The sequence below is a fragment of the Rhinoderma darwinii genome, chromosome 8 (assembly GCF_050947455.1).
Source record: "Rhinoderma darwinii isolate aRhiDar2 chromosome 8, aRhiDar2.hap1, whole genome shotgun sequence".
NCBI classification, from domain to species: Eukaryota; Metazoa; Chordata; class Amphibia; order Anura; family Rhinodermatidae; genus Rhinoderma; species Rhinoderma darwinii.
The window spans coordinates 34,432,450-34,460,419 of record NC_134694.1 but is presented as its reverse complement, the minus strand read 5'-3'; the positions used below and the strand labels follow the sequence as shown (position 1 = coordinate 34,460,419).

Below are 27,970 nucleotides of genomic sequence, written 5' to 3'. Positions count from 1 at the left end.
GGTCTGTGACACGCATGATCCACATGTTATGAACTTAGATGTGATCGTGTAAAGGTGAATCGCCCCTCCGACACTGAAGCCGTCAGGTCCGCGGGACTGACGGATTCAGTGTATTACGAGCAATACAGCTGTTCTGTATAAAGAATACAGAACAGCTGTATCAACAATTGTAAAACTATTTTTTTTAATAAAGACTTATTACACTAAACTCACTGACTAATGTATTTATTTTAAAAAAAACAAAAAAAAGTATACATAGCGATTTATGACCTCATTCGAGAGGTTAGTTATGACCTTCTTTCTTTTGATTTCCTCACAGTGCAAACCGTCCATGTGCTTATCACGCTGATGTCTCCTTAGAATAATCCTGATCCATATTGAAGAGGATATAGCATGTTTCAAGTCTTTCTGGGCCAATTCTATGCTCAAACTGTGGCTGGAGATCTTCTGGTGTTAAGCCCTTAAGGAAATGGTTGGAGATTTCATTGTACAGAGTCTTCCCAACATTCCCTAGGTAAAGACAACACATGGCAGTCATATCACCTGAACATCTTGCAACACATGAAACAAGCGGTGTAGATTGCAAGCCATTGTGGGCAGGGATCGCTCTACTTCCGTAACGGTCCATCGCTCAGCAAGCTAAAGATTATTGTACTTGTAGTTTTTATTGGCTCATTTTTTTGTATTTAAAGAGGCTCTGTCACCACATTATAAGTGCCCTGTCTCCTATATAAGGAGATGGGCGCTATAATGTAGGTGACAGCAGTGCTTTTTATTTAGAAAAACAATCTATTTTTACCACTTTATTAGCGATTTTAGATTTATGGTAATGAGTTTCTTAATGCCCAAGTGGGCATGTTTTACTTTAGACCAAGTGGGCGTTGTACAGAGGAGTGTATGACGCTGACCAATCAGCATCATGCACTCCTCTCCATTCATTTACACTGCACTAGCGATATAGTTACATAGTTACATAGTTTGTACGGTTGAAAAAAGACACATGTCCATCAAGTTCAACCAAGGGATGGGAAAAGGGAAAGTAAAAAATTTCTACACATAGGAGTTGATATTTTTTTGTTCTAGGAAATTATCTAAGCCTTTTTTAAAGCCATCTACTGTCCCTGCTGTGACCAGCTCCTGCAGTAGACTATTCCATAAATTCACCGTTCTCACAGTAAAGAAGGCTTGTCGCCTCTGCAGGTTGAACCTTTCTTTTTCCAGACGTACACTTCTCTCCATTAATTTACACTGCACTAGCGGTGCATTACTGCAGTGTCCTGATAATGAATATACATCACTACCAGCCTGGACGTGATGTTTATTCAGAATCCTGAGACGTCTGAATCTTTTCTGTGAGATTCCAGCAAGGCAAGCGTAATCTCGTTTGAAATGACAGGTTACATCGTAATCTCGCGAGATTACGCTTGCCTTGCTGTAAATCTCACAGAGACGCTACAGACATGTCAGGATTCTGAATAAACATCACGTCCAGGCTGGTAGTGATGTATATTCATTATCAGGACACTGCAGTAATGTTAGTGTTTGTGTATGTAGCTGCACATAACGATATAGCTATATCGCTAGTGCAGTGTAAATGAATGGAGAGAAGTGTACGACGCTGATTGGTCAGCGTCATACACTCCTCTGTACAACGCCCATTTGATCTAAAATAAAACACGCTCACTTGGGCATTAAGAAACTCATTAGCATAAAGCTAAAAATCGCTCATAAAGTGGTTTAAAATACAGGGTGGACCATATATATGGATACACCTAAATAAAAAGGGAATGGTTGTGGCACATTAGTATATGGGAGGGGGGAAACTTTTCAAGCTGGGTGTTGAAGTCGGCCATTTTGTATCCAACTTTAGTTTTTTCAATGGGAAGAGGGTCATGTGACACATCAAACTTATCGAGAATGTCACAAGAAAAACAATGGTGTGCTTGGTTTTAACGTTACTTTATTCTTTCATGAGTTATTTACAAGCTTCTCTTTGTTTACAGCCATTGACATGTCGCAGAGGTTAACACGTGAGGAGCGGATAGAAATTGTGTTGATGTCTGGTGAACGCAGTACCCGGGTCATTGCAGCAGATTTCAATGCAAGACACCCTACGAGACCACCCATCTCCCATGCTACAGTTTGCAAACTGCTTGCCAAGTTTCGTGAAACTGGTTCAGTGTTGGATTTTCCCAAATGTGGACGCATGAAAACTGTCACTAATGAAGAAACATCAGTGGCTGTCCTAGCTTTATTCAGCAAGAGCCCACAGCGTAGCACTCGCCGCATGTCACTGAAGAGCGGCATCAGTCGAACATCCCTTCGGCGGATATTAGCTACTCACAAATGGCACCCTTACAAACTCCAGCTGCTGCAGCATCTCAACGAGGATGACCCAGATCGGCGCACTGAATTTGCAGAATGGGCAAAACAAAAATTGGAACAGGACCCTCAGTTTACACAGAACATTTTGTTCAGTGATGAGGCAAACTTTTATGTGAATGGTGAAGTTAACAAACAAAACCACCGCTATTGGTCTGACATTAACCCACATTGGATAGATCCCTCCAAGACTGTTGGAACACAAAAATTGATGGTATGGTGTGGTATATGGGGTACAAAGATAGTGGGGCCATTCTTCATCAATGGAAACCTCAAGGCCACGGGATTTCTGAAATTGCTACATGATGATGTGTTTCCCTCTTTATGCACTGAAGCTGGCACGTTCCCTGAGTTTTTCCAGCAAGATGGTGCACCACCACATTATTGGTGTCAGGTCCGAGCATTCCTAGATGAACAGTTTCCTGGAAAATCGGATTGGTCGTCGTGGGCCAGTTGAATGGCCCCCTAGGTCTCCCGATCTGACCCCCTTAGACTTTTATCTTTGGGGTCATCTGAAGGCAATTGTCTATGCTGTGAAGATACGAGATGTGCAGCAACTGAAACTACGGATACTGGAAGCCTGTGCTAGCATTTCTTCTGCGGTGTTGCTATCAGTGTGTGAAGAGTGGGAGAAGAGGGTTGCATTGACAATCCAACACAATGGGCAGCACTTTGACCACATTTTATAAGTGGTCAGAAACTTGTAAATAACTCATGAAAGAATAAAGTAACGTTAAAACCAAGCACACCATTGTTTTTCTTGTGAAATTCTCAATAAGTTTGATGTGTCACATGACCCTCTTCCCATTGAAAAAACTAAAGTTGGATACAAAATGGCCGACTTCAACACCCAGCTTGAAAAGTTTCCCCCCTCCCATATACTAATGTGCCACAAACAGGAAGTTAATATCACCAACCATTCCCATTTTATTTAGGTGTATCCATATAAATGGCCCACCCTGTATATCGTTTTTCGAAATAAAAAGCATTACTGTCACCTACATTATAGCGCCGATCTCCTTTTATAGGAGATACGGCACTTATAATGTGGTGACAGAGCCTCTTTAAAGAGAACAGGTCACACGGACTATGCTGTCAAATCTGCAAGCAGTATGTTATAAAGCTTGATTTGCTAAGTAGATAGATATATAGTTTGAAGGAAAAAGATTAACTGGTTGTTTATGGATTTAAAGGCTATGTACACCTTTGAAATAGTTTTTGTTTTTTAAATAAAAATGTCTATCAGTGTGTTTTGTGCAACTTTCTTGAATTTTTGAGATACAGCTGCTTTGTATACTGTATACAGAGCAGTTGTATCTAGCGATGAAACCTGTATCCGTCAGGTACACGGGACTGATGGGTTCAGTGACAGCGGGACCTGCGTGTGTCTGACGTGCAGGATTGAGCTGTTACCGATCAAATCTAAGTTATGATCTAAACTAAACCCTAAACCAGTCAGTCCCGCAGACCTGACGGATTCAGGTCTCAGTGCACGATACAGCTGCTTTGTATACAAAGCAGCTGTATCTCAAAAAGTGAAAATATTTTTTAATAAAAAATATTTAGAACGTTGCACAAAAAAAACTGATAGATATTTTTATTTTAAAATACATAGCCATAGTGTACATAGCCTTTAAATCCCTGCTTATTCTGGGCTTAGGGGTCCAGTGGGCAATTCTATTGGGAGTGATTGGGAGACTTCACTGTATGAGTGTGCATAGAGGAATAACTGCCAATCATTAAATAGGAACACCCACTGGACTCCTAAACACAGAGAGAGCAGGGATTAAATCACTAAACAACAAGGTGGTCCGAATCTTTTCCACAAACTATATCAGTCTACTTAGTAAATCCTATTCTATACCATGTTGCCTGCAGATTGGATAGCTCATTGTGACAGGTTCCCTTTACACCCTTCCGTACATCCTATGAACAGCGCCCTGGAATTAATGGTGCTTTAAAATAGTGATGCAAATCAAAAGCACCCTCCCCAATGTCTTATTATTGAAGATGCCACACTGTTTGGTTTCTTTGGTTTAAAGAAAATGAGATATTAGAGGCTTAATAACACATAACAATATTTCAGTAATATCTAAAGTGAAACCTCGATGAGAGAGCCACCCAAAATTGAATTAAAAAATGGTCTAGAGGGGTCTCATGAAAATGGACACTATGCATAGTATGTAAAAAAAAAACGGAAAAATCGGTAACAGCAAATCTGGTCTAGATAAAGGGGTGGTCTACTCAAAGAGGCGATCTGGAGAGGTTTCACTGTATTTATTATATTTAAAGAGGTTCTTCACCTAAATATAATAAATACTGCAGCCTGAGATAGAGGAGGCTATGGCTTGACTTCTGCCGGGCGGCTTTTCCCCTTCCCTACTTTTAGTAAAGTACCAGTCCTTTTAAACAGTTAAAGTGGTTTTCCCACAATCATCACCACCGCTGGTACCCCCACCGATTGTGAGAATGGGGGTCTAGAACCTCCATTCCTCCTCACTGCTCGATAATAGTGAGGAGGACACTGAATGGAGAGGCAGTCGAGCAAGTCTATGGAAATGACAGAAACAGCCGAGCAGAGGGGGAACAAGGGTTCGGGTCCCCCGTTCTCATGATCAGTTGGGGTCCTAGAGATGGGGCCCCGAGTGATCAGAAAATTATCTGGATAGGTGATTATTTATGGTAGTGGGAAAACCCCTTTAAGTCATGTCTTAAAGTCTGGTTACTATGGAGTCTTTCAGGCAGCTTGTCCTTCACAACCAATCTCAGATTACTCAGCTCTTCAGCTCATGGCAGAATTGACATTGATCGTAGGACAGAGGAGGCTTGGATGGACATCTCCCAAATGAAAACCGAAACACCCTCAAGCAGGCCAATCATACTGTATTAGATAATGGTCTTCAGGATCTTTAAACAATCTAACGTGTATGGGGGCAGCCAAACTTTCCCCCGACATCTGTTTTTGGCAAAAACAAGGAGTAGACATGTTGGATTTGAATATGCCTGATCCTTTGTCTACCAAGAGATAAATTGTGGTGTGTGTCAGAAATGTATTTCCATGTCCCTGTGGCAATAAACATGTTCAGACAAATTTGAGGATGCATATTAACGCTGTAGTTGGCCAAGAGCAATCTTAAAGAAGCTCGGTCACCAGATTATAAGTGCCCTATCTGCTACATAATCTGATCGGTGCTGCAATGTAGATAACAGTGGTTTTTTTTTATTTTGAAAAACGATAATTTTTGAGCAAGTTATAGGCAATTTTAGATTTATGCTAATTATTTTCTTAATGCCCAACTGGGCGTGTTTTAACTTTTGATCAAGTGGGCGTTGTAAAGAGAAGTGTATGATGCTGACCAATCAGTGACCAATCAGCGTCCTACACTTCTCTCCATTCATGTCCATTTGTACTCAGCACAGCGTGATCTCGCTGTGCGGTCACATACACCCACATTAACTTTACTGAAGTGTCTTGAGAGTGAATAGACATCACCTCCAGCCAGGACGCGACGTCTATTCACACTCCCGACACTTCGGAAAAGTTTGTGTGGGACTTAATTTACAGCACTGCGTGATCTCGCAGATTACTCGGCTCCACTGCCTCTCGGCCACTTCCTGGTTAGGTGGTCGGGAGTTACAGGAACAGCCGAGTGCTCGCTGAGCTGTGCTGTTTCCTTAACTCTCATAAAAGTGAATCGGAGTTACTGAAACAGCGTAGCACGGCGAGCTACGCTGTTTCAGGAACTCGGTAGCTATGAAACAGCGTAGCTCGGCGTCCTACGCTGTTTCCGTAACTCACATTCACTTCTATGGGAGTTCCGGAAACAGTGTAGCTCAGTGAGCTCAGCTGTTTCCGTAATTCACGACCACCTAACCAGGATGTGGCCGGGAGGCAGCGAGAGCCGAGTAAGCTAGAAGCTAGGGGGTTTAGGGGGCCACGTTCTAGAGAAAGGTGCAGATCCCAGAGATGGGACCCGCATCTAAAGGACTTTTATGGCATATCCTGTGGACATGCCATAATTGTCCAAGATGGGAAAACCCCTTTAGGACACTAAAAATAATTAATGAAAATAGATAAAGAAGTGACAAAGGTGGCTTGTTTGGCCATTAGCTATTCCTCCCGACCCTCCATACACGCTCAGCTTGGTCGAGCGTGCATGTTTACTCAATGGGAAGAGGGCAATAAGCCGCTGCCAGACACCTTTGGTGGCTTCTTATCTCCAATGAGAAGTATCCAACACGACCGATCCTTCTTTCCCCCCAACATCTGCCGTCGGGTGAGAGTGGGACAACCCCACAAACACATTAGATGGTTGACCCCTTTAAATCGGCGTGTTCAGACGTTGTTTATCTAATGCGTAAGGGCACCTTTAGGCTGAGGTAAGTATCAATGTGCTCACCTTATAGTGTTGTGCTAACTAGGTACAACACTAATTTAGCATTTATCTATTTGAGATATCAGCGACTGCTCCTATGCGCTGCTACGTCATTCCGCCAACGTGGATATTAGGATTGTCTATTCTCAAGGGCACCAACATGAGGAATATGAGAATATACATTACAGGGCTTTACCGGTCAGCCATATAATGTTTAGTCTACTTATAAAGTTCCTCAACAACATCTTTAATTTCTCTTGTTGTTGCCCGTGAGAGTCCATACATTTTTTTATCTTTATTAAAGACTTAAACATTTATGAATGTTATAATACAACTTCCCAATACCAAGCCAAGTAATGGTCTTTTAAAGAAGATATGTTTTTGTTTCTTTTATTAATGACCCTCACACAACTTTATGATGACCAGAGTCTGAAGTATTATTTCATACCTATGTACTGTTGACGTATTGTCTTAAGAGTTTCTGTCAACGAGTGGGTATCCTGATCTCCACTTTCATCTTGGAAGGTTTCATTATCCGCAGATACATCCATTGCTGACCTGGCATGACTGACAACCATCTCCAGAGTGTTTCCTTCAACCTCCTCAAAATCATCAGGGTAATCTGGCACTTCTTCATCATTAGAACCTTAGTGAGTACAACAATGAACATGTAAATGTTAATAATAATATTACGAGTTATGGGCACTAGAAAAGGCAAAGTCTACAACTCGTGTTTTCTTCTGTGACCAACAAATTCTAGACACTGAACAAATTTTTGCTTCAATATTCTAAATTTAAGTCCTCTAACCCCTTCCCTCTTTGGCCACTTTTGACCTTCCGGACAGAGCCTCATTTTTCAAATCTGACATGTTTCACTTTATGTGGTAATAACTCCGGAATGCTGTTACCTATCCAAGCGATTCTGAGATTGTTTTCTCGTGACACATTGGACTTTAAGTTACTGGCAAAATTTGCTCGATATATTCAGTATTTAATTGTGAAAAACACCAAAATATAGCGAAAAATTGCAAAAATTTGCAATTCTCAATTTAAATGTATCTGCCTGTAAGACAGGCAGTTAAAACGCACAAAAGTGTTGCTAACTGACATCCCCATATGTCTACTTTAGATTGGCATCGTTTTTTGAACATCCTTTTATTTTTCTAGGACGTTAAAAGGCTTTGAACTTTAGCAGCAATTTCTCACATTTTCAAGAAAATTTCAAAAGGCTATTTTTACAGGGGCCAGTTCACTTGTGAAGTGGCTTTGAGGGTCTTATATATTAGAACCCCCAAAAAAGTCACCCCATTTTAAAAACTTCACCCCTCAAAGTATTCAAAACAGCATTCAGAAAATTTCTTAACCCTTTAGACACAGGATTTAAAGCAAAGTATAAGTGAAATTTACAAATTTCATATTTTTTTGCAGAAATAAATTTGAATACAATTTTTTTTTATAACACAGGAGGTTTTACTAGAGAAATGCAACTCAATATTTATTGCCCAGGTTCTGCAGTTTTTGGAAATATCCCACATGTGGCCGTAGCGTGCTACTGGAATGAAGCACCGGCCTCAGAAGCAAAAGGAGTACCTAGAGGATTTTGGGGCCTTATTTTTATTAGAATATATTTTAGGCACCATGTCAGGTTTGAAGGGCTCTTGCGGTGCCAAAACAGTGAAAATCCCCCAAAAGTGACCCCATTTGGGAAACTACACTCGTCAAGGAAATTATCTAGGAGTATAGTGAGCATTTTGACCGCACAGGTTTTTTACAGAAATTATTGGAAGTAGGCCATGAAAATGTAAAATCTACATTTTTTAAAAGAAAATGTAGGTTTAGTGATTTTTTTTTCTCATTTCCACAAGGACTAAAGGAGAAAAAGCACTGCAAAATCTGTAAAGCAATTGCTCCCGAGTAAAACAATACCCCACATGTGGTAATAAACAGCTGTTTGGACACACGGCAGGGCTTAGAAGTGAAAGAGCGCTATTTGGCTTTTGGAATTCACATTTAGCAGGAATGGTTTGCGGAGGCCATGTCATATTTACAAAGCCCCTGAGGGGACAAAACAGTGGAAACCCCCCACAAGTGACCACATTTTGGAGACTACACCCATTGAGGAAATTATCTAGGGGTATAATGAGCGTTTTGACCCCACAGTTTCTTTGCAGAAATTATTGGAAGTAGGCCCTGAAAATAAAAATCTACATTTTTTCAAAGAAAATGTAGGTTTAGCTAATTTTTTCTCATTTCTACAAGGACTAAAGGAGAAAAAGCATTGCAAAATTTGTAAAGCAATTTCTCCCGAGTAAAACAATACCCCACATGTGGTAATAAACGGCTGTTCGGACACACGGCAGGGCTTAGAAGGGAAAGAGCGCTATTTGGCTTATGGAGATCACAATTAGCAGGAATGGTTTGCGGAGGCCATGTCACATTTGCAGAGCCCCTGAGGGGACAAAACAATGAAAACGCCCAAAAAATTACTCGATTTAGGAAACTACACCTCTTCAGGAATTCATCTAGGGGTGTAGTAAGCATTTTGACCCCACAGATGTTTCATAGAATTTATTAGAATTGGGCAGTGAAAATAAAAACAATCCTTTTTCTTCAATAAGACGTAGCTTTAGCGCCAAATTTTTCATTTTTTCAACAAATAAAGGAAAAAACTAACCCAACATTTGTAAAAAATTTCTCCCGAGTACAGCAACACCCCATATGTGGTCATAAACTGCTGTTTGGGCACACGGCAGGGCTCAGAAGGGAAGGAGCGCCATTTGGAGTGCAGATGTTGCTAGATTGGTTTCTGTGGGCCCAAAACAGTGGAAACACCCCAGAAGTGACCCAATTTTGGAAACTACACCCCTCAATGCATTTACCTAGGGGTGTAGTGGGCATTTTAACCCTGCAGATGTTTTGTAGAAATTAGTGTGCACTCGATGTTGCAGAGAGAAAATGTTTTTTTTTTCATAGATATGCGGATATGTGGTGCCCAGCTTGTGCCACCATAACAAGACAGCTCTCTAATTATTATGCAGTGTTTCCCGGTTTTAGAAACACCCTACATCGGGCACTAATCTTTTGCCTGGACATTAGACCACGCTCAGGAGTGAAAGAGTACCATGTAAAATTGAGGCCTAATTTGGCGATTTACAAAGTATTGGTTCACAACTGCAGAGGCTCAGATGTGAAATAATAAAAAGAAACCCCTGAGAAGTGACCCCATTTGGAAACTACACCCCTCAAGGCATTTATTAAGGGGTGTAGTGAGCATTTTCACCCCACAGGTCTTTTCCATAAATGATTGCGCTGCGGAAGGTGCAAATTAAAAATTTATATTTTTCCCTAGATATGCCATTTCAGTGACAAATATGTTGTGCCCAGCTTATGCTACTGGAGAAACACACCCCAAAAATTGTTAAAAGGGTTCTCCCGGGTATGACGATGCCATATATGTGGAAGGAAACAGCAGTTTGGGCACATTGTAGGGTTCATAGCGGAGGGAGCGCCATTTGCCTTTTGGAGAGCGGATTTTGCTTGGTAGTAGATTTGTTTGATTATTGCTGGTGTTTCCATTTATAATGTGGGGGTACATGTAAGCCGGGCGGAGTATATAAGGGGCATAGTTATTATAATAATGGGGTAAAAAAAACAATAAAATGATCCATAGATGTGTGTTACGCTGTGACACAATCCTTTCTGCACAGGCCGGTGTCGCAATGATATATGGCATCCTTTCTTATCCCCTTTTGGTCCACACTCCACACCTTTGCTGTTTGGGGAATTTTGTTGTGAAAGTGTTGTCCTGGTATAATACAGGCACCCTTCCAGCAGATATGTTTGGGCCCTCCCCTTCCTGGTTCCCTAATTTTAGGTCCTTGATAAATCGCCTCGGGTCGGCACAACTGCATATTTTTTATTTCCTGACTTATTGGAACCTTAAAGAGGCTCTGTCACCACATTATAAGTGCCCTATCTCTTATATAAGGAGATCGGCGCTGTAATGTAGGTGACAGTAATGCTTTTTATTTAGAAAAACGATCTATTTTAAACCACTTTATTAGCGATTTTTAGTTTTATGCTAATGAGTTTCTTAATGCCCAAGTGGGCGTTTTTACTTTCGACCAAGTGGGCGTTGTACAGTGTATGACGCTGACCAATCAGTGACCAGTCAGCGTCATACACTCCTCTCCATTCATTTACAGAGCAGCATCGCGCTCTTACTAGAACACGATGTGCAGCCACAAACATAGACATTAACGTTAATCAAGTGTCCTGATAATGAATACACATGACCTCCAGCCTGGACGTCATGTGTATTCAGAATCCTGACATTTCTGAATCTTGCTGGAAATCTCACAGAAAAGATTCAGAAGTGTCAGGATTCTGAATACACATGACGTCCAGGCTGGAGGTCCTGTATATTCATTATCAGGACACTTGATTAACGTTAATGTCTGTGTATGTGGCTGCAGATCGTGTTCTAGTAAGAACGCGATGCTGCTGTGTAAATGAATGGAGAGGAGTGTATGACGCTGACTGGTCACTGATTGGTCAGCGTCATACACTCCTCTGTACAACGCCCACTTGGTCGAAAGTAAAAACACGCCCACTTTGGCATTAAGAAACTCATTAGCATAAACCAAAACCGCTAATAAAGTGGTAAAAATAGATAGTTTTATTTAATAAAAAGCATTACTGTCACCTGCATTATAGCGCCGATCTCCTTATGTAGGAGATAGGGCACTTATAATGTGGTGACAGAGCCTCTTTAACTAATTTTATTTTTCATAGACATAGTGGTATGAGGGCTTTTTTTTGCGGGACGAGCTGTAGTTATTATTGGTACCATCTTGGGGAACATGCGACTTTTTGATCACCTTTTATCCTATTTTTTGGAGGCTAGGTAAACAAAAAAAACGCAAATCTGCCATAGTTTTTTTATACAGCGTTCCCCATGCGTTATAAACTACATGTTCACGTTATTCTGCGGGTCAGTACGATTCCGGCGATACCTAATTTATAGAACTTTTTTATGTTTTACAACTTTTTGCACAATAAAATTACTTTTGTAAAAAGAATGTATTTTTTCTGTCGCCAAGTTGTGAAAACCATAACTTTTTTGTCGACGGAGCTGTATGAGGGCTTGTTTTTTGCGAGACAAGCTATAGTTTTTATAGATAGCATTTTTGGATACGTGCAACTTTTTGATCACTTTTTATTCCAATATTTGTAGGGCAAAGTGACCAAAAAACAGAAACTCTGGTATAGTTTTTTATGGGTTTTTATTACGCTGTTCACGGCATGCAATAAATAATATAATATTTTGATACCTCAGGTCGTTACGGTTGCGGCGATACCAAATACGTATGGTTTATTATTATTTTTTCAATAATGAAGGACTTGATAAGGGAAAACGGGTGATTGTGTTTAATTTTATTACTTGAAACTTTTATTGTTTTCAAGCATTTTTTTTTACACTTTTTTTTTACACTTTTTTTCAAGTCCCACTAGGGGACTTGAAGTTTCAACTGTCTGATGTTTTTTTTCTAATACATTGCATGTATTAGATCTGTCAGTTATTCACTGACAGCAAGCTGATTAGGCTTCGCCTCCCGGCGGGGCCTAATCGGCTTCCGTAACAGCAGAGCAGGAGGCCATTGTGTCTCCTGTTGCCATAGCAGCAGTCGCCAGTCCTGATTGCCTGTCAGGGCTGGCGATCTGCTAGTAACCGCTACGATACAGCAATCGCTTTCGATTGCTGCATCGAAGGGGTTAATGGCAAGGATTGGAGCTAGCTCCGGTTCCTGCCGTTACAGGTGGATGTCAGCTGTAACATACAGCTGACTTCCACCGCTGATGACGCCGGATCAGCTCCTTAGCCGGCGCCATCTTGCCGGCGGCTACGTAAGCCGATCAGGCTCCGCCGCCGGGCAGATCTTGACCGGCTTCCGTGCTAGGCAGACCGGGAGGCCAGTATTAGGCCTCCGGTTGCCATTGCAGCCACCGGACCGGAAACCCGGCAAATTCATTGCTGGGGTTCCGATGAGCTACAAACAGCTTAAATGTAGCGATCACGTTTGAAGGCTGCATTGAAGGGGTTAATGGCGGGTATCGAAGCTAATTTTGGTCCCCGCCATTACAGCCGGATGTCAGCTGAGATCCGGCGATGATAGCACCGGCTCAGCTTCTGAGTTGGTGCCAAACATTTGGCGTAAGTATACGACATTTTGCGGGAAGCACTGGCTTTCCATGTCGTATACTTACGACAAATGTCGGGAAGGGGTTAAAGTGTAACTGGTTTGGAGGAACACAGGCAGAATCACTCTTTTGTAAACATGGGAGCAGCACAGCTGGAGCAGACAACACAATGCCCCTTGGCTACCATGCAGCCTGCAACCGGTAGTAGTCCATAGATTGTAGATAGGTTTCAAGGGCAATTTCAGGGATTTAGATTTTTCTGTGCCTTCCCTATACCTTCGCAATGATTGCAAAAGGAATGATGCTGCTAAAGTCCTCCAAAAATAATGCATTGTTCTAATTAAAAAGTAATGGCTTAAAAAACGGCTGAAAATCAGGAGCTGTTTTTCCTTGAAAACAGATCCGTATTTTCACATAAACACGACAAAAGTTTGAACGGCACATTCCAACAAAATGATACAAAACGTGTATACAGGAGCAAGAACACCTGTGACTGCAAATATACAGCAGACAAAAAAATGCCGACAGCACACTGCGAACACTAATGTAATCTAAACCGCTAAATATAAATAAATATGAATTACTGCTAAATCTACTTACAATAGGGAGGTTCTTAGTGCACATTTTGATCAAAAAGTGTTTGCCCACCTGCCACGACAAGGAGGCCTCTGTAAGGTGGGGACCTACTCTGCACATACACCCAGAACTGGGACTAAGCCTACATATATATCTGGGGATGGTAGGAACCAGCATTAAACTAATTAAAATCACCCAGGGCAGAATGGGAGGAGTGCAAGAACAAAAAAATGGAGGCAGTCACTAACCCCACATATATGAATCACATAAACAACACAAAAGTTTGAACAGCACATTCCAACTAAATGATACAAAACGTTTATACAGGGGAAACAACGCCTGTGACTGCAAATTTATACAGCACACAAGAAAATGGTGACAGCACACTGCGAACACCAATGTCAGCTAAACCGCTAAATATAAATAAATATGCAATACTGCTAAATCTACTTACAATAGGGAGGCTTAGTCCCAGTTCTGGGTGTATGTGCAGCGTAGGTCCCCACCTATGGAGGTCGCCTTGTCGTGGCAGGTGGGCAAACACTTTTTGATCAAAATGTGCACTAAGAACCTCCCTATTGTAAATAGATTTAGCAGTAATGCAGATTTATTTATATTTAGCGGTTTAGGTTACATTAGTGTTCGCAGTCTGCTGTCGCCATTTTTTTGTCTGCTCCGTATTTTCAGACGTTTTGGATTTTAGGTGTGCAAAAACCCTTAGGCTGGGTTCACACGACCAATTTTCAGGCGTAAACGAGGCGTATTATGCCTCGATTTACGCCTGAAAATACGGCTACAATACGTCGGCAAACATCTGCCCATTCATTTGAATTGGTTTGCCGACGTACTGTGCCGACGACCTGTCAAACGACGACGCGTAAAATGACTGCCTTGTCAAAGAAGTGCAGGACACTTCTTTGAAACGTAATTTGAGCCGTTTTTCATTGAAGTCAATGAAGAACAGCTCAAGATTACGGGCGTCAAAGATGCCTCGCATAATGCGAGGAGCTTTTACGTCTGAAACAACGCAGCAGTTTTCTCCTGAAAACAGTCTGTCTTTTCAGACGTCAAAGGAAGCTATCGTGTGCACATAACCTTAGGGTATGTGCACACAATAACTGGCTTTTACGTCTAAAATTACAGACTGTTTTCAGGAGAAACCAGCTCCGTCGTTTCAGATGTAAATGCTCCTCCTCGCATTTTGCGAGGCATCATTGACGCCCGTAATCTTGAGCTGTTCTTCATTGAATTCAATGAAAAACGGCTCAAATTACGTTTCAAAGAAGTGTCCTGCACTTCTTTGACGAGGCAGTCATTTTACGCGTCGTCGTTTGACAGCGTCGTTTGACAGCGTAAATGACAGGTCGTCGGCAAACTCATTCAAATAAATGGGCAGATGTTTGCCGACGTATTGGAGCCGTATTTTCAGACATAAAATGCCTCGTTTACGTCTGAAAATAGGTTGTGTGAACCCAGCCTAAGGGCAGATACAGACGGACGTTGCGTTTTTGCGCGCGCAAACAACGCGGCGTTTTGCGCGCGCAAAAACCATTTGACAGCTGCGTGTGTATGATGCGCGGCTGCGTTATTTTCGCGCAGCCGCCATCATAGAGATGAGGCTAGTCGACGCCCGTCACTGTCCAAGGTGCTGAAAGAGCTAACTCTTTCAGCACCCTCGACAGTGAATGCCGAACACAATATCGAAAAACCTGTTGAAAAAAAAGAAAAAGTTCGTACTTATCGAGAACTTCCCGGCCGTTGCCATTGGTGACGCGTCCTTGGTGACGCGCCTCTCGACATCGGGCCCCACCTCCCTGGATGACGCGCCAGTCCATGTGACCGCTGCAGCCTGTGCTTGGCCTGTGATTGGCTGGAGCTGTCACTTGGACTGAATTGTCATCCCGTGAGGTCAGACTGGAGGAAGAAGCCGGGAGTTATCGGTAAGTCAGAACTTCGTTTTTTTTTTCTACAGGTTCATGTATATTGGGATCGGAAGTCACTGTCCATGGTGCTGAAACAGTTTAACTCTTTCAGCACCATGGACAGTGACTATCTCCTGACGTGGCGTACCGATAATTTTTTTGCCGGGTTCGGCCAAAACTAGTTCGGCCGAACCCGGTGAAGTTCGGTTCGCTTGTCCGGCTTCGCTCATCGCAAAGACACTCCGTTTGGATGTTCGGAAACAGAAAAGCATGTGGTGCTTTTCGGTTTACATTCATCCTTTTGACAGCTGGTGCGCTGTTTCAGTCGGTTCGCACGGAAGTGCTTCCGTGCAACCTGCGTGGCTTTCACGCACCCATTGACTTCAATGGGTGCGTGATGCGCGAAATACGCAAAGTTATTGAACCTGTCGCGCTTTTTGTGCAGCAGACAAACGCTGCGCAAAAAGCACGGACTGTCTGTACTGCCCCATAGACTTGTATTGGTCCATGCGTGCCGCGTGAAAACCACGCGGCCCGCACGGACCGAATACACGCTCGTGTGAATCCCCCCTAAGGCTTCTATCATACCAGATTTAGCGAATATAGTTGAGGTATACTTCCTCCCCTAGAAAGAACGTGTACTCAACTGTATGCAAAGATATATGCTACAGTATGTCATACAATTGGAAACGCCTGTCACGAATGTGCATTGTAGAAAATAAAAAAACCTGTTTATCATAACATTTTTTTTGCAGTATTTAATTCCATAGCATACTACGTTACTCTATACAGCAAAAAAAATAAAAAATAAATTCAACTTATGTCCAAAACTCTTGCCATATGTTTGACCCATAGAAACCTGTGGGAATGTCACGGTATATTATCTTTGGTATACAATTGTATCCTTCTAATGTAGGTCACAAATGTGGTGTGTAAAGGTCCTAATGTGTGCAATTACAAAAGCTACGTTTGTGTCAGGACAGTAAGTACAGCTCCACTTTTGCATTATTCCCTTAGTTACTCCCTAACAACTGGCTCCATATCAGTGCAAATAAGTGGTTCTAGGTTTGCGTTTGTCTGTAGTTACAATTTTGATATGGCAGAAAAATGCTCTGCCGACACTGGCATCAATGTTCCATCCCATCAGATTTTTGTTGCCCTTGTAGCAAGCATAGGCAAATCTTAGCCAGGTCTAGGAGCCAGCTCTAAAGGTCCAGGTACCGGAAGTACTCCCCGACGCTGAGATCAAATGACTATACTGAATGCTCCAACTTTCTGAACCAATTCACAGAATCCCCACATAGCGTCTATTTCTTCACCAATAAGTTCAGTAAAAAGTCATGCATGTATCATCTGATGCTGAGGATATTAAGCCCTAGGTGCACCAGAATGCAACTGTACGTCCCGGCGGGAAGTTAGTTTGTGCACCAGGACGTACAGTTACTGAGACGTTCCCGGTGCACACTATGAGTGACAGTGAGCACCGGGAAAGCAGCTGTCCCCGACAGCTAACACTCCCCAGCAATGGATCTGTAAAAACGGTCCAATGCCGGCGATCAATGTAATCGGTGGATCTGTACAGATCCACCGATCACATTGTTTAGATTGTAAAAGTTTCAAAAACCGTTTCTACAGTCCTCCACCCCTGCCCCATGTGATGGGCAATGGACCTATTGCCAATGGTTTATTGCCAGCGATTGCTGTGATTGGTGGGTCTATTTTTGTAAGTCAATGAGTGCGTGAAAATCTGAGTGACGCGCGTGATTCGCGCAACAGTAATAAAAACTATGAATGTAAACAGAAAAGCACCACGTGCCTTTCTGTTTACAAACATACAAACAGAGTGTCATCATGATGGCGGCTGCGCGAAAATCACGCAGCCATGCATCATACGCTGCTGACACACGGAGCCGTTATGGACCTTTTGCGCGCGCAAAACGCACACGCTCGTGTGAATCTGGCCTGAGTGTTACTAAGTGTTATAAAAAAAAAAGAAAAAAAATGTTGGTCTGTGTTAGAGTTTAGTGTTTTACGTGAAAATTTTTTAAAAACCCAAACAAATTTAGTGTTCGTGTTTTATGTGAAAAAAATACAAAAAATCTTTGTGATACAACGGTTTGTTACAGTTCACGGAGCTATGTGTGTGTATACACTACATATGTAATAACCAGAGTTCACTCTCTCATCCTCCTCCGCCAGTGACAGTGAGGAACCTCCTCGTAGTCGCAAGAGGGTTAGTGCCCAGATTCTGCCTGACGCTGAAATTGACAATCTGCCTTACCCTGGTACTGCCAGCATTGATTGGTTACCCCCAACCAATTACACCGCCCAAATCCCAGAATTTACTGCTGTGGCAGGAATTCACATGCAGACGGAAGGGCTGCCTGTAATCGGCTTCTTCAAATTATTCTTTACAGACAATTTGATACCGCTTAGGGTATGTTCAGAGAGCCTATTTTCGGCCGTTTTTCGGGCCGTACACGCCCGAAAAATCGGAAGCAGAACGCCTCCAAACATCTGCCCATTGATTTCAATGGGAAAACAGCGTTCTGTACCGACTGAGCATTTTTCGTGGTGTTTTTTTACGTGTAAAATAACGGCCGCAAAAAAGTAGTGCAGGACACTTCTTAGGACGTTTTTGGAACCATTTTCCCTAGACTGTATTGATAAAAGCTCCAAAAACTGCCGTAAAAATTGCAGCGAAAATCGCGAGTGGCACAAAAAACATCTGAAAATCAGGAGCTGTATTCTCTTGAAAACAGCTCCGTATTTTGAGACGTTTTTGACTCTGCGTGCGAACATACCCTTATAGTGGACCAAACCAATATTTATGCCTACCAATTTATTTCCCAACACCCAAACTCCTTTTATGCCCAGCACAATCATTGGCAACCAACGAATTGTGTAGAAATGCAAAAATATTGGGAGATAGTACTCAAAATGGGGCTCACTAAAAAGCCCAAAGTGAGATTCTACTGGTCAACGGACATTTTATATCATTGTCTGCTGTACCGCAATACTATGACCAGACCCCGCTTTGAGGCCCCTCATTAATATTTTCTACCAAAATTTTTCAGACATCTACACCCCCTACAAAGAAATTTCAAATTGACAAAGGGCAGGCTGAAGTTTCTCCAATATTTGCTCAATAAGCGGGCTAGGTACAGGATCAAGATATACAAGCTGTGTGAATCTGAGACCAGATACACGCACGCTTTCTGGAACTATGAGGGGTAGGACAGGACAATACAGCCCCGAAACAGTCCACCCTTCATTACAATCAGTGGGAAGATAGTGTGGGACCTCCAGCACCCGCTGTTTGATCAGGGGTACAACTTGTACAACTGGTACACAAGTGTACCCCAGTTGAAATGTCTAAAAGTCAAAACAACTGTAGCGTGTGGGACAGTCCAAAAAAAAAACCAGAGGCACCTTCCCAAGACCCTCATCAGCCAATCCCTGCAAATTGGTGAAAGCAGGGCATTGCTGCAGGATGGGATCCTGTGTCTAAAATACAGGGACAAAAAAGATGTCTGCATGTTGACTTCTATGCATGATGCCAGCTGCACCCGTCCCCATACGTGGATTCACATAATCCACGATGAAGCCTGTGTGCATTCAGGCATATAATAAATTCATGGGGGGGTTGACCTGAATGATCAGATTTTAAAACCGTATAGCACCATTCAAAAAAGTAAAATCTGGTACAAGAAATTGTCAGTGTAGCTTGTCCAGGTGGCACCATACAATTAATTTTTAACTTTCCATAAAGCTGGCCACCCGGGTACATACTTGTACGAGTACCAAGAAAAGATTATAGAATTAATTTTTCTTAAAGACGGAGGTGGGGGAACTTCTTCTGGGCAATAAATATTGAGTTGCGTTTCCTTGGTAAGACCTTCTGTGTTACAGAAACTTTTTGATTAAAAATGAATTTTGGAAAAAAAAAATGAAATTTTCAAATTTCACCTCCACTTTGCATTAATTCCTGTGAAACGTCTGAATGGGTTAAGAAACTTTCTGAATGCTGTCTTGAATACTTTGAGGGGTGCAGTTTTTAAAATGGGGTGATTTATGGGGACTTTCTAATATATAGGCCCCTCAAAGCCACTTCAGAACTGAACTGGTCCCTTAAAAAATAACCTTTTGAAATTTTTCTTGAAAATGTGAGAAATTGCTGCTAAAGTTCTAAGCCTTGTAATATCCTGGAAAAATAAAAGGACATTCAAAAAACGATGCCAACATAAAGTAGACAAATGGTAAATGTTAACTAGTAACTGTTTTGTGTGGTATTACTATCTGTTACTACAAGCAGATACATTTAAATTTAGAAAAATGCTCATAGACTGTGCTATCAATTCCGTCAAAACAATGGAACCCTGTCGCAACGGTGACCGACGGAAACCATTAACAACGTTTGAGATCAATGGTGAGGGAAATGGAAGCGAAGGTTTCAATTTGACTTTCCGTTGAGGGAAAACCTCAGACGGAACCCCTCAACGGAAGGGCAACGCTAATGTGAACAGGCCCTAAGGCTGTGTTCACATCACCGCCTGTGTCTGCTGAGGGGTTCCGTCTGAGGTTTCCGTCGGGTTAACCCCTCAGCGGAAAGGCAAACCGAAACCTCAGCTTCTGTTTCCCTCACCATTGAACTCAATGGTGACGGAAACCTAGCTAATGGTTTCTGTCTGTCACCGTTGTGACAGGGTTCCGTCGTTGAGTCGACTACGCTTATTGGTTCCGTCCAGAACAACGGTGACAGACGGAAACCATTTGCTAGGTTTCCGCCACCATTGATATCAATGGTGAGGGAAACTGAAGCTTACGTTTCCGTTTACCTTTCCGAGGAGGGGTTAACCCGACAGAAACCTCAGACGGAACCCCTCAACGGTGGTGTGAACAGGCCCTAACATAACGGAAGCAAACGGATGCAATTAAAAATCCCATTGATTTCAATGGGATTTTTAACGGATCCGTTTTTATCAGTTATTTTAATATAAAAACGGATCAGAGTAACAGATTATACAACGTAAGTGTGAACTTAGCCTAAGACCCCTGATCGGGGGCCTCAAACTCGGCTTCAAAATTTGAAGTTGACATGCCGCATTACTTTTGGCAGACTCAAGAATGGGCAGCCCCTTTTTAGATAGTGCCGCAGTACCCTCTGTAGATACTGCCACAGTACCCTCTTTAGATAGAGCCACACCCCCCTAGATAATTCCCCAGTGCCCTCTGTAGATACTGCCAAACCACCCCCCCCCCCCGTAGATAAGGCCAGTGCCAGAGAGTGCCCCACCCCTCCTAGATAATGCCAGTGCCCTCTGTAGATAATTTCCCAGTGCCCTCTGTAGATAATTTCCCAGTGCCCTCTGTAGATAATGCCATAGTGACCTTTGTTGATAATGCCACTCCCCCACCTTTGTAGATAGTGCCACACATGTCCCCCTATAGATAGCTCCATTAAGGCTCCCTTTAGGAGTGGAATCCCCAGCCAAAGCATTGCCGGCATTTTGGCCAGGGATTCCTCTCCTGGAGGAGATCCTGACGTCAATGTCCATATATGGACAGTCAAGTCAGAGGTCTCGTCTATCAGCGGAATCCCCGACCAGAGCGTCGGCAACACGCTGGGCGACCATTCCGGTCCAGGAGGAGCCACTGACGTCACTGCCCATATATGGACAGTTATGTCAGAGGCCTAGTCTATCAGCGGAATCCCTGACCAGTGAGTTGGCAACGCGCTGGATTGGCATTCCGGTCCAGGAGCAGCCACTACGTCAGAGGCCTCGACTATCAGCGGAATCCCTGACCAGAGTGCTCTGGCTGGGGATTCCACTCCTAGAGGGAGCCCCAATGAAGCTATCTATAGAGAGGGGAGTGTAGCACTGTCCACAGGGTGGGGTGTGTGGCGTGGCACTATCTACAGGGCTGTGTCTGCGGCGCTCCTCCTTCGGCCTGCTCTCTGCTCTCCTGCTGTCAGCAGGCCGCAGATGACAGCTTCAGGGGCCGCATAGATAAAAACAAATGTAGTAAAATAAATATTTTATACAAGTTTGTATGTTATTTCTGTCAGAAATTGATCTTCCATCCTTGTATATAAACATAACATTTCCAATAAAGTCTTCCATTGAACAGTAAATGTTGAAGGTTTTTACAGAAGGGCTTAGACTGTCACAGAACGGATAACATTACTTTGTTTAGGAACTTACCAATCTCCTCCGGAATGTCATCGTTCTGGTGCAGAAGGCAAGTGTCATCCTCAAGATCCTCTTCTATAGAAGAAATACTGTCTTTATCAAAGTCCTCAGAGTAGTCAGATCTATTACCGGTACTTGACAATTCATCATGATCCCACAACTCACAAGAACCAACATCTGGTTTATAGGAGGTTGGTGGAGCAGATTTACACCGTACCTCAACTTTGTTTATTCCATGACAAGCTAGTGATGTTTTGCTCCAGTTATCTCGCGGACAATCCTCTCTATTGTCTTTCTTTTCTATGCATTGTTTGTACAGGTGAAATTCATGTTTTTGGATAAACTGTTTTAAATGTCCCTGAACAAAACCTAAACTGAGTATGCTGTTTGCACTTGGTCTAGATTCTGGACACTTATCTAAAACCGTTTTAACCAACAAGTGTAAATCTGTTGAGTAGCATTCTGGCAGTGGAAGATAGTCCCCTTTAACAATTTTGTAAAAAAGGCTTATTAAATTGGTTGCATCAAATGCTGGCTTTAGGGCACATATTTCATAAAGCAAACAACCAAGGGCCCAAATGTCTGATTTCGAGCTGTATGGAATATCTTGACACAGTTCTGGACTGAGGTAGTATGGTGTTCCCACACACGTACTTGCCATATCCAAGGTGCTGTTCATTACCTTGGATATGCCAAAATCCCCAAGTCGAATCATGCCCTTTTTGGTGAGAAAGACATTTGAAGTCTTGATATCTCGGTGGAGAATTTTCATGGAATGGATGTACTGAATAGCCATAGTCAACTGAATAAACCAGTCCATGATTATGTCTTCGGAGTAGAAAACCTCTTTCCTCTGTTTGATGTGATCATCCAGTGTCCCGCCATCACAATAGTCCTGGACAATAAAAACATGTTCGTCCTCCAGGTCACAGAAGTATTCATGGCACACTACAATGTTTGGATGTACAAGTTTACGTAGGATAGTGGCTTCTTGCAGTACACACTCCTTGGTTCTCATTCGTTTGGATGCATCTACCTTTATCTTCTTCACAGCATATACCTTCTTGGTCTCCTTATTTCTCATTAGAAACACTTCAGCTGTGGCTCCTCTCCCAATTATCAATATTTTTTCATAGTTCTCCATGATAAGTCCACACCTACATACAATAGAAAACATTGTGAAATGGTCTAAACATACGTAGCCTAGATTGAAAAGCCTGCCTTAAACGAATGTCTTAATATGAAATACAATTCAGAAAATTTATAGTCTGCCAACTAGTGTACATGATAAAACATACAATGGAAATCATATGTGAATGGGCTAGTGGCTATTTGAAGGGGTTGTCCGCTTTGGATAATGCCTACTTGTTAGAAGGATCTCTTGACAGCTGATTAGAAAGTATTTCGCTGCTTGAACCCCCAGCCTTTAGCTATAATCTGTGGAGGAAACTGACAGTAAGTGTTCAGTTCCTCTGCAGCGCCTCCACAGGGGAAATTAAGCGTTACACAGTTCACATTTAAATCAATCTTGCAGTTACAGTCAGCTTGCACAATGCAGTAACTGCCAGTTATCTTTACTGTCTGTAGTATTGCTGTGTGACTGTCCACTTCAGTATAAATGGATAGTAATATAAATAGGCAGTTTAAAACGGTTACTCAGCAGGAGCTCCAAATAGCTAAATCTGTTCAATCACTATTTGTGAGCCCAAACCAAAAATAGTTGCTTCCATGGGGTAACCAGGACAATCAGAAGAAGAGCCTGCACAATGCATAGCGGGGAAAGTCATCTACCTAAGAACTGTTCCCCGATGGTATGAACTTTCCGGAATAAAAAAAAAAGTAAAGTGCAATCCAAACGTGTTAATTGTACAGTGTAAAAGCCGTTACAGAAATGAGTAAAAAAACAAAAACATTTTTATTGCCAGCAAACACGTAAGGTGTTTCAGCGTGACCTTTCACTTTCTGGAGAAGGGGGTGTGATCACTCAGAAACTTGCTAAATGTTTGGAACCCATTTTTTTTTTTTTGTGCTCTAATCTATAAAGCATGTTACACTCCAAAGTGAAAAACTGATCAGATTGCGCCCTCTTTACTCCTCTTGTGGCGATTTATACAATTCTGTGATGTTCAGATGTTCAACATATCCAGCAGAGCATTATTCCCAAACTTGTTTACATGGTTATGATTTATCAAGGTTCGAACTATAGTGCCCAATAAGGCAGGGGCTACACCTAGACTTTTATTGCTCATTAAAAAAAAAAAAAATGCATTGCGTAGCTTAACAAAAATGTTCAAAATCGTTCCAGTCAAGCGAGTTGCTTGCGATTTCTTTTTTTTAAATTGCTACATGCTTGAATTGAGCCATTTCAAAAAGTAGTTTCTACTTTTTTCTTCCATAAGGTAATATAAAAATCTCTTGAAAATCGCTTGTTAACCCCTTTAGGACACAGCCTGTTTTGGCCTTGTGGACACAGATGATTTTTTCAAATCTGACATGTGTCACTTTATGTGGTAATAACTCCGGAATGCTTTTACCTATCCAAGCGATTCTTTTCTCGTGACATATTGTACTTTATGTTAGTGAAAAAATTTGGTCGATAAATTCAATATTTATTTGTGAAAAACTTCAAATTTTAGCAAAAATTTGCATTTTTCTAAATTTAAATGTATTTGCTTGTGAAACAGATAGTAATACCACATAAAATAGTTACTAGTTAACATCCCCTATATGTCTACTTTATGTTTGCATCATTTTTTTTCACGTACTTTTATTTTTCTAGGATGTTACGAGGCTTAGAACTTTAGCAGCAATTTCTCATATTTTCAATAAAATTTCAAAAGGCTATTTTTTCAGGGACCAGTTCAGTTCTGAAGTGGCTTTGAGGGCCTTATATATTAGAAAGTCCCCATAAATCACCCCATTTTGAAAACTGTACCCCTCAAGGTATTCAAAACCACATTCAGAAAATATTTTAACCCTTTAGGCGTTTCACAGGAATTAAGGCAAAGTAGAGGTGAAATTTACGAATTTCATTTTTTTTGCCGAAATTCATTTGTAATAAAAAAAAATCTGTAACACAGAAGGTATTACCAGAGAAACGCAACTCAATATTTATTGCCCAGATTCTGCAGATTTTAGAAATATCCAACATGTGGCCCTAGTGCGGTAATGGACTGAAATACCGGCCTCAGAAGCAAAGGAGCACCTAGTGGATTTTGGGGCCTCCTTTTTTTAGGAATATATTTTAGGCACCATGTCAGGTTTGAGGAGGTCTTGTGGTACCTAAACAGTCGAAACCCCCCCAAAGTGACCCCATTTTGGAAACTACACCCCTCAAGGCATTTTTCTAGGGGTATAGTTAGCATATTGACCCCACAGTTTTTTTGCAGAATTTAGTGTAATTAGTCTGTGAAGATGAAAATCACCTATTTTTCTGTGGAAACATAGAATTTTTTCATTTTTACAAGGAATAAAGGAGAAAAAGCACCCCAAAATTTGTAAAGCAATTTCTCCCGATTACGGCAATACCCCATATGTGGTCGTAAACTGATGTTTGGACCCACGGCAAGGCTCAGAAGGGAGGGAGCGCCTTTTGGATTTTGGAGCGCAGATTTTGCTGGAATGGTTTTCAGTGCCATGTCGGGTTTGCAACGCCCCGGAGGGACCAAAACAGTGGAAACCCCTCAAAAGTGACCCCATTTTGGAATCTACACCCCTCAAGGAATTTTTCTAGGGTTATAGTGAGCATTTTGGCCCCTCAGGATCTTTTTTAGAGCTAAGGTGACCAAAAAACAGCGATTTTGGCGCTTTAAATTCTTTATTTAGTACAGCGTTCACCGTGCGCAATAAATTACGTTTTAATTTATTCTGCCGGTTGGTACGATTACGCCGATACCATATGTGTATAGATTTTTTTAAGTTTTGCAGCATTTGCACAATAAAATTAAGTTTCTATAAAATTTATTTTCTGAGACACCATATTTTGAGCCGTAACGTTTTTATTTTTTCGTCAAAAAAGCTGTGGGAGGTCTTGTTTTTTGCGGGACGGGTTGTAGTTTTTATTGGTATCATTTTGGGGTAAATGCGACTTTTTGATCACTTTTTATTCTCTATCTTGGGAGGGGTGGTGACCAAAAAATAGCGACGCTGACAGTTTTCCGTTTATTTTGTTTGCGGCGTTCACCGTGCGGAGAAATTAACATTATAGTTTCATAGATTGGGTCGTTACGAACGCGGCGATACCAAATATGTGTACTTTTTTTTTTAACGGTTTCATTTTTTCCCTATAATAAATGACTTATTATAGGAAAACAAAACCTTTTATTTGTACACTTTTATAAAACATTTTTAACAACTTTTTTTTACTTTTTACACTTTATATTTTTGTTTATTATTTTTTTTTTTTACTTTTTACACTTTATTTTTTTGACCTGCAGCTCTGATCGCTGCTAGAATACATTACACTACCTAGGTAGTGTAACGTATTCCAACTGTCAGTGTGACGTCACAGTCACTCTGACAGTTGGTCTACGAGGATCAGCAGAGGCTGATCCTCATAGGCTGACATACATGGCAGACTTGGGGGCCGTTGTCTGGCCCCCCAGTGGCATCACAAGCATCAGAAGCCCCCACGATTGCATGGGGGCTGCTGATGCGCTACAAACCCGCTACATGCGGAGATCGCAATCGAGCCCCGCATGTAACGGGTTAATTGCCGAAATCAGCGGCGATGAGCCGCTGATCGGCAACACTGGAGAGTGTCAGCTGTCGGGGACAGCTGATCTCCAAGTTCCCGATGCACACTGTCGCCGACAGTGTGCATCGGTAACGGCACAGTGACTTTCTGTCACTCTGACAGGAAGCCTATCAGGACCAGCCGAAGGTTGGTCCTGATGGGCTTCCATCCATGGCAGACCCAGAAGCCATTGTTTGGCTTCCGTTTGCCATACTAACTATCGGCAGACCCCGCGATTTCGGACGGGGGTCTGCCGATATGTTAGAAACCCCTAAAATTCGGCGATTGCACCCGATCGCCGAATTTAAAGAGGCTCTGTCACCAGATTTTGCAACCCCTATCTGCTATTGCAGCAGATCGGCGCTGCAATGTAGATTACAGTAACGTTTTTATTTTTAAAAAACGAGCATTTTTGGCCAAGTTATGGCCATTTTTGTATTTATGCAAATGAGGCTTGCAAAAGTAAGTGGGTGTGTTTAAAAGTAAAAGTCCAAGTGGGCGTGTATTACGTGCGTACATCGGGGCGTTTTTAATACTTTTACTAGCTGGGCGCTCTGATGAGAAGTATCATCCACTTCTCTTCAGAACGCCCAGCTTCTGGCAGTGCAGACACAGCGTGTTCTCGAGAGATCACGCTGTGACGTCACTCACAGGTCCTGCATCGTGTCAGACGAGCGAGGACACCGGCACCAGAGGCTACAGTTGATTCTGCAGCAGCATCAGCGTTTGCAGGTAAGTAGCTACATCGACTTACCTGCTAACGCCGATGCTGCTGCAGAATCAACTGAAGCCTCTGGTGCCGGTGTCCTCGCTCGTCTGACACGATGCAGGACCTGTGAGTGACGTCACAGCGTGATCTCTCGAGAACACGCTGTGTCTGCACTGCCAGAAGCTGGGCGTTGTGAAGAGAAGTGGATGATACTTCTCATCAGAGCGCCCAGCTAGTAAAAGTATTAAAAACGCCCCGATGTACGCACCTAATACACGCCCACTTGGACTTTTGCAAGCCTCATTTGCATAACTACAAAAATGGTCATAACTTGGCCAAAAATGCTCGTTTTTTAAAAATAAAAACGTTACTGTAATCTACATAGCAGCGCCTATCTGCTGCAATAGCAGATAGGGGTTGCAAAATCTGGTGACAGAGCCTCTTTAAGGGGTTAATGCGCCGAAATCAGCGGCAAAGGACCGCTGGCCGGCAAGAGGGGAGTGTCAGCTGTCGGCGACAGCTGACCTCCCGATTCCCGGTGCACACTGTCGCCGACAGTGTGCACCGGGATTAACTCAGTAACTGTACGTCCTCGTGCGGGAAGTAACCTCCCGCAACGACGGACAGTTACGTCCTGGTGCGGATAGGGGTTAAAAGGGGTTTTCAGAGTTAAAACGTTTGTGTCACTGCTTTTAATCTAGAAATGTGCTTACATTTGTAATGTACTTTTCTGTTTCAGTTTCAAAATTGGCCCCGTTTCTCAATGCTGCCGTGTGGCACGTGACTGGAGACGTCACTCTCTTTGCCCGCTGTGTTTATTACCTGTTACGTGGTCAAACTGTTCAAAGTTTCCTCCTGGTATATGACACGTCACT

At 42.3% G+C, this 27,970-nt stretch overlaps 1 protein-coding gene across 1 annotated transcript in view; it reads right to left on the bottom strand.

Annotated features, from left to right (window-relative positions):
* Positions 1-209: 209 nt before the first annotated feature.
* Positions 210-27,970, bottom strand: part of LOC142658652 (uncharacterized) — a 43,415-nt gene continuing 15,654 nt past the window's right edge. Inside the window, exons 2-4 of the mRNA XM_075834241.1 lie at positions 21,664-22,808; positions 7,207-7,404; positions 210-510 (exon numbers count right to left, since the gene is read on the bottom strand). Of these exons, the coding sequence (XP_075690356.1) occupies positions 341-510; positions 7,207-7,404; positions 21,664-22,795 (1,500 nt within the window). The 5' untranslated portion in view covers positions 22,796-22,808 and the 3' untranslated portion in view covers positions 210-340. The remainder of the gene's footprint in view (positions 511-7,206; positions 7,405-21,663; positions 22,809-27,970) is intronic.